General features: G+C 39.5%; 1 protein-coding gene across 5 annotated transcripts in view; it reads right to left on the bottom strand.

Moving 5' to 3' along the window:
* Nucleotides 1-11,591, bottom strand: part of NIPAL2 (NIPA like domain containing 2) — a 138,985-nt gene that overhangs the window by 71,403 nt on the left and 55,991 nt on the right. For all 5 annotated transcript variants that reach the window (XM_069081212.1, XM_069081211.1, XM_069081214.1 and 2 more), the window contains 2 exons: nt 10,651-10,719; nt 7,412-7,583 (listed from right to left, as the gene is read on the bottom strand). In XM_069081212.1, the coding sequence (XP_068937313.1) occupies nt 7,412-7,583; nt 10,651-10,719 (241 nt within the window). The remainder of the gene's footprint in view (nt 1-7,411; nt 7,584-10,650; nt 10,720-11,591) is intronic.

Here is an 11,591-nt window from a genome sequence, read left to right as displayed (position 1 = left end):
ACACACACACACACACACACACACACACACACACACACACACACACAGTGACCCAAAAGTCTGAATTCAGTTTCAAGCTATTAAATCTATTAAAATCTAAAACTGCATCCAGACTTTTGGTACATCTCATATAAGGAAATCATATGTGCATTTACGCACAGGTACATATTCATGGGCAGCTAGAAGGCACAGTGGATAGAGTGCCCAGCTTAGAGGCAGGAGGACCCAAATTTAAATCTGGCCTAAGACACTTACAAGCTGTGTGATCCAGGGCAAACCCTACTGGCCTCATTATCCTCATCTGTCAAATGAGCTGGAGGAAGAAATGGCAAACCACTCCAGTATTTCTGCCAAGAAAACCCCAAACGGAGTCACAAAGTGTTGGACACAATTGGACACAATTGAAATGACTGAATAACAAAAATACACACAAACGTGCATATACACATACATACATACGTACATATATACGTACATACAAAGTTGATTCAAGCTAACTTGGGCAGAAAAAGACACAAATAGACGGATTGGGAGAGGCCTCATGTGGGAGGTGGTGCTTGAGCTAAGTTCTGAAGAAGGCCAGGGATCCCAATTAGTGAAGGAAAGGAGTGAGTATATTCCAGATTGAGGGGAGGTGGGGTGGGGAGAGGAATCTGTACAAAAGCAGAGAGATGGGAGAGACAGAATGTTGTTTGTGAGGAACAGAAAACATGCCTGTAGGGCTAGATTGTAGAGTGTGTGGAGGGGAATGATAAATAACAACCTTTGAAGGGTAGGTGGAAGCCAGATTGTGAAGGTCTTTAAATGTCACATAGGGCATTTCATCCTGGAGACACTGGGACCGTAGGAGGAAAAGAATGACATGGTTAGACCTGTGCTTTGGGAATATCAATTTGATGGCTGTGTGGAGGATGGATCAGAGAGGCAAGAGACTGAAGGCAGGGCTACTGAGTTAATCAAGGGGAAGGCGATGGGACCTGAAAGAGGATGGTTGTGGTAGGAGAGGAGAGAAGGGGGGCAGATCTGATTGGGATGATAGAGGAAGAAATGGCATCACTTGGCAGTTGAATGGACATGTGGGTGAGTGAAAAGAAGAGTCTGAGATGGCAAACATGGCTGACTAGAAGGGTCTTGACAGACATAGTGTGGTACTCTAGTGGGCATTTAGTATAGCCTCTAAGAAGCGGAGGGTCTTCTCTCTCTTTAAGGATTTTACCATCAGTACTCCATAGCCTTCTTTCCCTCTCCCTCCAAAGAACTTCATTATTTGATGCTGTCATCAAGATCTTTCTATTACTTAGATTTTCATCGATTGTTATGTCTTTTCTGAACACATCCATGAAGAACAAGGGTGTAATATACTCTTGCATGAATACACAGCTTATAACAAGTAAAGTTATCTCCCTTCCAATTATATGACTCATCTCTATGCTTATCTTACCTAGCTTATGATACATCTCTAACTTAGGGTATATGTCTTTAGAATCCCAACTGGACTTTATCCATTATACCTGGGAACTGTCTACATTTGTGGGGCAGTATCTCTTTGATGGTAGTTTAAATACTTTGTCAATGTTGGAACAAATTAATTCTTTTTGAAATATACCCTACCCTAGGAAACCACTCCACAGGTAGCATCTCTTTGATGGTAGTTTAAATACTTTGTCAAGGCTGAAACAAACTAATTCTTCTTGAAATATACCCTTTTCTAGGAAACCAATCCCCAGAATCTTGATTCAGGTGGATGAGGAGGGAAGGAAACATAAATCTATTAATTACATACTAGGTGCCAGGCACTGTGCTAAGTGCTTTACATGATATATCTCATTTGATCCCCACAACAAGCCTATGAGGTAGGTTCTATTATTATTCTCTTTTTATATATAAAGAGACTGAGGAAGATAGAGGTTAAGTGATTTGTTTAGGGTTACACAGCTAGGAAATATTGCAGGTGGGATATGAATTTAGATCTTTCTGAATCCAGACCCAGAACTCTCCATTAAATATGTTTTGTGTAACTTCATACATATAATGGGTACTGAATTTCTTGCCTTTTCAATGGGTAGAGGAGGGACAGGAGGGAGAGAGAAATTTCAGGAACTGAATATAAAAATAAAATGTTTTTTTTTAAAAAATAAATTAAATGAGGAGAAAATCTATGGGTTATGATCATGGCTAGATTTTGAAAAAATATACTTTTTATTAAAGATATACTTAACAGGGGCAGCTAGGTGGTGCAGCAAATAGAGCACCGACCCTGCAGTCAGGAGGACCTGAGTTCAAATCCAGCCTCAGACACTTAACACTTACTAGCCACGTGACCTTGGGCAAGTCATTTAACCTCAATTGCCCCTCCAAAAAAAAAAAGATATACTTAACATCTGTTTGATAAAATAAAAGATATGTCAAAAAAAGTCCACAAAACAACAAAAAAACAATCCACAACGATACACTGTGCTACTTAGCTGCCTTAATCCCTTCTTCTTTGATGGCCCTGAACACACTGGACAGACACAACTACTGCCAATTTAATCTGCTTTCTCATGTTGATCTGCCATTTTCCTTTCTCCATATAACACTCTTGTCCCAGAAATGCAAAGCTCCCAGAGAAAAGGTGTCCTTCTTTGGAAACACCTGCCCCTTTACTCTAAAATAGTCCTCTTCATGTGATAATCACAGAATCTGAGACCTGGAAGGGACCTCAGAGGTCATCTATTATGACCAATGTCTGACCAAAGACCCCTTCTACAATGTTCCCAACAATCTGTTACTCAGCCTTTGTTTAAATATTTCCAAAATGAGGAACACTCCATCTCCCAAAGAAGTTGATCCTACTTTTGGAGAACTCTAATTTCTAATCATTCCCATAAACCACAAATAGCTCCCCAAAACAAATCAATATTATCTACAGAATTTCAATGTCTGTAGATACTTTATGAATATTAGAAATTGGGGACCAGTAGAAGAGTCCTAGTAGACTGGTGGCTAAGACAGCTGGGTTTTAGTGCTCCCTGTTCTAGTCCTGTCTTTGCCACTGTGACTTTGGGCAAGTCATTTCCCCCCCCCCCTAGGCCTCAGTTTCCTTATCTATAAAATGTAGAGGTTTGGCCACATAATCTCGAATATCTCTTTCAGTTGTAACATTTTTTGATTCTACAAAATGTATCACCTGTTTTTGCAGTCCTACCCTTGGCTTATCAAAACGCATGCCTTGGTCATGTAAATCAAAATTAATTAAAACACTCAATATATGAAATTATCTAGTTCAGTGGTATCAAACTCAAATAAAAATGGAGGACATTAAATTATACATAACAATCTTTGCAGGAGGCATAGTGACAGTGTAAAAAGTAATGTGATTTAAGATTCATTGTATTCTTCTTTATTTTGTTAAATACTTTTCAATTACATTTTAATATTGTTCAGGTAGCCCTAGGGAGTGGTGAAGGTGGTGAGAAGCCTTGAAGGCATTTGACACCTCTCACCTAGTCATCCAACCCCTTCCCTTTAGAGAAAAGAAACTAAGGAAGTCTCAGAGAGGTTAAATTACCTATTCAAGGTCATACAGATTAAGTAGATAAATGATTTAGGATTTAAAGCTCTAGCTTTAAATCTGATGCTTTCTCCACCACATCAAACTTCCTCTAAAGGTTAAGAATAGAGAAATGATATACTGAGTTATATTAGTGTGTATGCACATACATACATACATACACACACACACACACACACACACACACACACATATATATGTAGGTCTTGTTCAGTCATTATTCAGTTGTGTCTGACTTCATGACCCCATTTGGGGTTTTCTTGGCAAAGATACTGGAGTGGTATGTCATCTCCTTCTCCAGCTCCTTTTTCAGATGAGTCAAACAGGATTAAGTGACCTGTCCAAGGTCACACTGTAAGTGTCTACAGTCAGATTTGAACTCAGGAAAATGAGTCTTCCTGACTCCAGGTCTGGCACTCTATATACTGTGCCACCTACCTGTCCATATATGCATGCATGCATGTATGTATATCTTTATATGTTATATATATGTGTGTGTATGTTTATGTAATATATACACACATATTTGAGGAAACTTCTGCCAATATAGTTCCACACCTTGTCCATCACTCATTTAGTCTTAGAGGGTTTCCTGGAACCAGAGAGGTTCAATAAGTTGTCCAGGGTAACCCAGCTAGTATGACTCACAGCAGAGCTAGAGCTCATATTTTCCTAGTTCTGAGGCTGGCACTCCACCACAATAAGCTGCCTCTAACAAGCAAACAGAATTCTATCATAGAAAACCCCCACACAGCATTTCAAGAATAGATGGAGTCTGGAGAAGCACCAAGGCTGACAATAAAACATTTTTTTTTCCATTTCTCATTTCTGGGGTTCTTTGAAAAAAAAATGTCAAGGGTATTCGGTTGCCTAGGAGGTAAAGAATAGAACAAGTGAGAAATGCCCTAATTTACTCATTCGATCAGAATGCTCATAAATAATAACTGATTAGATAACCTGCATATTTATCCAAGTCAATCAAGTCTGGATTGCGTTTTGTTTTAGGTAGTTGAATCAAATCCTCTTCACTGGCAATGTAAAAGTACATAAGAAACATTTTAGAGATCTTAAAATCAAGGCACATCGCCACATTTTTTTTTTTGTCTCTTTGTTAACAGAAGGCAGAAGGCATCTCTCTTGGTTTGTTACCATATCAAAGAAGGCTCTAAATTTTACAGAGATTTAGAAATACAAGGTTTCCATGGCAGCAGATGCAGAGAAACCTCAGAAGAAGTTGTTGACTTGAAGTGGGCTTAGGGAACGAATTTTCCCTTTTGACGTTTAGAGACATTTCATTTCCCCTTATTAGAGTGCTTGGGAAAGCACTTCAAATGAGCACAGATGAAACTCTTTGAAAGAAAAGGATTTAGAAACTAGACTATAACCATCACAACATGGTCAATTTCAAAATTTCCTGACCTAATAAAAAGTGACATCAAGATATATGCAGGGAGGAATAGCTTTTGAATGTTCAAGTGGTACGATTCCAATATGTTTAAAATTTAAACCTGGTTTAACAAAGCCTAACATGAAGTGAAATAATTGCTTAATTCCAGTGCAAGGGATTTTTGTAACTATTTCATGAATGACGCTGATATTAATTTCCAAGAATCAGAAACTGAAAATCAGACCATGAAACCAACCTATTTAGTTTCACTGACAGAAAATAAACCAGGGACATAATGGATGGAAAAAATTAAATCTGCATTTTAAAAGTAACACCAGAAAGTCCAATTAAAAATTCTAGTAAGTTTCATGAATAATGACGGATAAGAAGGGTGACTATGAAAAAGAACAATGGTAAGGAGATTTGAAATATCATCAGTTTTAGGAACTGGGGTATTTAGCCTGTTTCTTTCTACCCTTCCCTTCCCAAAGTATCTCTGGTGTAGTAGAGACATCATTTGGCTTCCGAGTCTGAGGTCTGGTGTATAAATCCTATTCTACCTGCATAACCTTAGTTTCTCTGGTTTTGTTACCTGGGAAATGAGGGAGTTGAACCAGATGACCTCTGAAGTTCCTTCCATCTATGATCTTAAAGATTTGGGATGGGTGGGGGGAGGGGAAGGGGAACCTTGACACCAATTTTTCAATATGTCAAGGAATGTCATTTCCTATGAGAGGAAAAATGAAAGAAATCCAGTAGACAAAGAATCCTGATGAGGATTTTAGAGGGAGAGACTGAAAAATTGTTATGATCCTTTCTGTGTTGAAATTAATCTAAACATAAATAGTTATTAAGCAAGTTTTGTTCAAAAGCTATCATAAACTGGAATCTTGAAGTGACTGTTAAGAGATCATCTAGTCCTTATTTATAGATGAAAAAACTGAGGCTAGGAAGCTTAAGTGATTTGTTCTTCCTGACCCCATTTGGGGTTTTTTTGCAAATGATACTGCAGTGGTTTGCCATTTCCTTCTCCAGCTCATTTTATAGACGAGGAAGCTGAGGCAAACAGAAGATTAAGTAACTTGCCCAGGGTCACACATCTACTAAGTTTCTAAGGCTAGATTTGAACTCAGGTCTTCCTAACACCAGGCTTGGTGTTCTAACTACTGCACCACCTGGCAGAGCCAGGTTTGAGACCACATCCTATGACTCCATGTTCAGCACTCTCATTATGGCATCACGCTGTCCCTCCAACAGTATTGATTACATTGATGTTCAATGTTAACTTTTAAATAAAACATTTAATTAAAAAATAAAGTGATGTTATTTTGGAAAGATATTAAATTTATTCTGATTAGCTACTGTACTCCCCCAGGTACAGAAAAACAGACTCAATATAAGGAAGAATTTTCTAATAAACCTGAGTGATTTGAATAATAACAATTGTTGTTTTTGTTCAATTGTTTCAGTTGTGTCTGACTCTCTGTGATACCATTTAGGGTTTTCTTGGCAAAGGTACTGGAGTGATTTGCCATTTGCTTCTCCAGCTCATTTTGCAGACGAGGAACTGAGGCAAACAGGGTGAAATGACTTGGGCAAGGTCACACAGACAATAAGTATCTGAGGCAGATTTGAACTCAGGACTTCCTGACTTTAGGCCAGATGCTCTATCCACTTTGCCACTTAACTGTCATAACAATAATAGCCAACATTTATATAGCACCTACTATGTGCCAGGCATTATTCTAAGGGCTTTACAAATATTCATTCATGTGATCCTCACAACCACCCTAGAAAGCAGATGCTAATATTATTCCCATTTCATAGTTGAAGAAATTGAGGCAAACAGGTTAAGTGACTTACCCAAAGGCACATAGCTAGTAAGTGTCTGAGGTTGGATTTGAACTTATGTCTTTCTGACTCCAGGCCCACCATGCTATCCACTGAACCACCTAGCTGCCCCCATTAGAGAGGGCTACTTCATAAGGCAATCAGCTCTGTAATACCAGAGGTATTTGAATATAGCTTGGAGGTCTATCTGGTTGTCATGAATGCTATGGAAAAAATTCAATGCTAGATTCTGAGTCACAGGTCTTGGGTTTAAATCCTGCCTCTGACACTTCCTGGGTGACCAGGGAAATGTTGCTCATCTTTCTGGCTTTCAGTTTCTTCATCTAGAAAATAAGGGGGTTAGATTAAACTATTTGCAGCTCTAAATCTATGCTCCTCTGATCCAGCTAGATGACCCCAAAGGTCCCTCCTAAGTTGACTCTGGGATTCTATGAGAAATTAATTCACCCATAACTGATCACTCAATGTGAAGTCATAACTCAGCATGATTAATCAATTCAATGGTAAGTATGCCATGAACTCAGAAATCAGAGGCTGGGATCCTGTGCAGGGATGATTTCTCTTGTGTTTTGAATATACCAGGGAACATCTTTGTTTCAAAATATAGAAAAATGTCTTACCTGCAACAGACATGCAACCCAGAGGTGCAATGAGAGTAATGGGTGCCAATCCATAGGCTGCAAAGTTTCCTGTCTCCCCAACTGCCATCAGGAGGCTCCCACACCACCACAAGACACTTCGGAAGTAGGGCTTTTGGCTTCCTTGATGTGCTGATTTAAGGTGAGAATATTTCTGGATAGAATAAGGAGTATAAACAAAAACATTTTTCACAAAGAGAAAGCATCTTGCATCGATTTTTAAAAGGTGACTTAGGTGGAGACGATGAAAAAAAGAGAATGCTTTACATGTTTCCTCTTTCTTGAATGATAACAACCAGATATTTCTCAAGCTTTCTAGGGATTGCAGAGTACTTACCTCACAACAGCCCTATGAGGTAGGTATCATTTTAAGGGTGAAGAAACAGAGGCTCTGAGAGATGACTACTTTCCCATGATCACTCAGCTAGTAAGTATGAGAAGCAGGGTTAGAACCCATGTCCTTCCTGTCTCCAGATCCAGGGGGCTCTTTCCACCAGACCCTCATCACTTCTCAAGTAGCAAGAATCTCCTAATTGACCTCCTCATCTCAAGTCTCTCCCTATTCCAATACATCCTCCACATTTCTACCAAAATTATTTTCCTTAAGTATACATTTGGGGGGTGGCTAGGTGGTGCAAAGAAAAGAGCACAGGACCTGGAGTCAGGAGGACCTGAGTTCAAATACGGCCTCAGACACTTACAGCTACTAGCTGTGTGACCTTGAGCAAGTTACTTAACCCCAATTGCCCTGCATTCCCCCCTCCAAAAAGTTAAAAAAAAGTATATATTTGACTATGACATCACCATACTCAATAATAGGGAGCCCTGATTATCTCTATGGTCATCTCGAGGTCTCTATTTGACTTTTAAAGCCCTTTTACAACCTACCTTTCTACCCTCAGTATAAATTACTCCCCTTTCTTCACTCTATGGCCAGTCAGTCAATGGCTAATAAATATATATTAAGTGTTTACTATATATATGTCAGTCACTGTGCCAAGCATTGGGATTGCAAAGAGAGGCAAAAATAGTCCCTGACCTCAAGATGCTTAGATCTGAATGGTAGAGAAATGTAAAAAAAATATACTTATATGATACATACAGTTTAGAAGGAAGGTGAAATACATGTGGTAGCTAGGGGGAAAGTGGATAGAGTAAAAAAGATTCATCTTCATGAGTTCAAATCTGATTTCAGACACTTACTAGCTATGTGACCCTAGACAAGTCACTTAACCTTTTTTTGCCTAAGTTTCTAAGGAAATGGCAAACCAGTGCAGTATCTTTGCCAAGAAAACCTCAAACAGGATCATGAAGAGTCAGACACAACTGAAACAACTCAAAGAATCTAGAAACTGGGAGGATAAAGTGCTACCAGCACAAGGTACCATCCTGAAGGAAAGCAGAGTCCAAGAAGGGGAAGTAAGGGGAGAGAAACAATTAGGCCAAATTGGCTTTCTCTCTATTCCGCACTTATGGCCCTGTCACCTACTGTTTCTGTGCCTTTGGAGTGTCCATTCCCCATGCATGGATTGCCCATATTCCTCATCTATGCCCAAGGGTATGTGAAAAAAAATTTTTTTTAAGCCATCAGGGTTAAGTAACTTGCTCAAGGTTACACACCAGTTATTTCTGGGTGTGGTGCTAAGTTTCTGAGCCCGGATTTGATCCCCAGGTCATCCCGACACTGGAGCCCGTGCTCTTACTCCCTGCACCACCTGGCCACCCCTAAGCAACTGGGATTAAGTAACTTGCTCAAGGTTACAGGGCCAGGTGTTTCTGGGTGGGTGCTAAGTGTCTGAGCCTGGATTTGATCCCCAGGTCATCCTGACACTGGGGCTGGTGCTCTTACTTTCTGTGCTATCTGGCCACCCCTGTGGAATATTTTTTAATGAAAGACATCAGAAATCAGCTTAAACTGTCTGAAGTCAATTGTGTTTTCAGTGTTAGCATTTTCACCTTGGAAACTGGCCAGTGTTACAGATCAGGGCTTGATTTATTGTTTTGTTCAGTGCCTAGATTTAAGAAAGTGATGGAGAAAATGTTAATAATGCAGGTGATACTTAAACTTGTGTCGGAGAGCTGGTTGTTAAACATTTACCAGCATACAGTTGCCATCATCTCACGCAATCTCCCCCTTCCTTCAACCCAAGCTCTATCTCCTCCAGGAAGTCTCTCCTCTCCCATTCTTAACTGTCTTCTAATTAACTGCTTCATATGGATTGTGTGTTAATTCTGTAGATATTTATATGTGTAGAAAGAATCACTGGATCATAGATTTAGAGCTGGAAAGGGCATTAGAGACCCCCTCATTTTATAGATGTGGAACCTGAGACATAAAGGTTAAATGACCCGGCCAGCATCACACAGCAAGTAAATATCTGAGCTAGGAGCCAAACCGAAATCTTGCAGACTCCAAGTCTGGTGCTCTGTTTACTGTCCCAAGCTCTCATCACATGTTCTCCCCTCAACTAAATGTAAATTTCTTGAGAGCAGGGAATGTTTGGGACTTTTTTTTTTTGTCTTTGTACATTCTTTGATACAAAATAAGATGATATTTGTAAGGTATTTTTTGTAAACTGCACAGTTCCTGGCACACAGTAGGCACTTTATTAATACTTGTTCCTTCCCCCTCCTTGCATCCCATAGCAGATGCCTGGAACTTCGTAAAATGCTTCTTGATTGGCTGAATGCTTCAAGTTCACCCTGGCACATTATTTGAATATGTAATAATAATAAAGCAAGAGTTTGGTTCTTAGGTCTGTTAAAAAAAAGTTATTTATATTTAGTTCAAAGTTGAGTAAATAAGAGTTCATTCTGTGGGCCCAGGAAGGATACAATGTTGGAGCCAGAAGGAACGTTAAAGATCTCCCTGTCCAAGCTTCTCATTTTATAGATGAGGAAACTAAGGGCCCTCCTGGAGGTCATGTGACTTACACAAGGTCTCAAAGTGGAACGGGTTCATGGTTTGATTCACATCCCTCCTTTCCCTTCCATAGGTTTCTCCTAAAAAAGAGGGAAAACCATATGGTTCTAGCCTAGTTTTCTTAAGTGTTAAAAAAAAAAAAGGAAAAATGGAAACCCATGTGGTCTGCAAATGAATGCTTTCCAAAGAGTCTTCATGCCCTGCATAAAAAACTCCCAGAAGGAAGGGCTGGAAAGGAAACTGAAGCAATAAGCTTAAAGGAAATAAAACCATTAAATTACAAGAATATTTTTCATACCTGTATGTTGAGTGAAATGCTGATGATTAAGTTTCCTGTAACTGCCAGCAATACACCAAAGAGGTGAGTCTGTAAAACAGTTTAAAAAAAGAATAATCCTTGTAAGAGTTCTCCTGAAAAAGGTTAATCAATTCAGGCCTCAAATATGAATGTAAGTTCTGCTATCATCATTTAGTTAAAAAAAATAGGATTAACCAAGTCACACATTGAAGTTTTTAGCTATTTATGTCTTGTTTAATGAAACCATAAAACAAGCTTCTGAGCTCCATTCTACATCCTGGTCAGGGGTGGGGAACCTGAGGCCTCAAGGTCTCCACAGGTTTCCCACTCCTGTCCTAGGTTTTACAATGCCCAAGTCCACATCTCCGTGCCAGTGGTCTCTTATGCCTGAAAGGTTTTCTCTCCTCACCTCTGCCTCTGAGAATCCTTCAAGATTTAGCTCCTGATGCTTCAGAGAGTTTAAATGTGTCTGGGATGATTTAGTAGTGCCAGAGGCTGGGTTTGAACCCAAATCTTCCTGACTCCAAGACCAGTGTTCATTCCCATTTGCTCCTGAAGAATCATGAAATTTTAGACATGTAAGGAGCCTCTCAGGCTATCTAGGGGTAGGCCAACCTTTCCATGAACAACTGCTGCTATACCATGACAGAAAAGTGGCCTTCTGGCCTCTGTCTGCTTTGAAGACTTCCAAGGAATAGGAAATCTACCACTTCCTGAAGTTGGATTGTTTAGGAAGTTTTTCCTTCCACTAACTCCAAATTTGACTCTATTCAGCTTCTACCCTTTGCTCCTGGTACTGCCCATGGGAGACATGCAGAACAAGTCTAATCTCTCTTCTATATGAAGTCTCTTTAAATACATGAAAACAGTTATCATTTTCTTTTCTTCTCTTTTGGAGGTAAACAGGGTTAAGTGACTTACCCAGGGTCACACAAGTAGTA

The sequence above is a fragment of the Petaurus breviceps genome, unplaced genomic scaffold, assembly GCF_028583685.1.
Source record: "Petaurus breviceps papuanus isolate PSGF00001 unplaced genomic scaffold, PetGlider_PUasm1.0 98, whole genome shotgun sequence".
NCBI classification, from domain to species: Eukaryota; Metazoa; Chordata; class Mammalia; order Diprotodontia; family Petauridae; genus Petaurus; species Petaurus breviceps.
The sequence above is the reverse complement of the archived record's forward strand: the minus strand, read 5'-3'. Positions and strand labels throughout refer to the sequence as shown.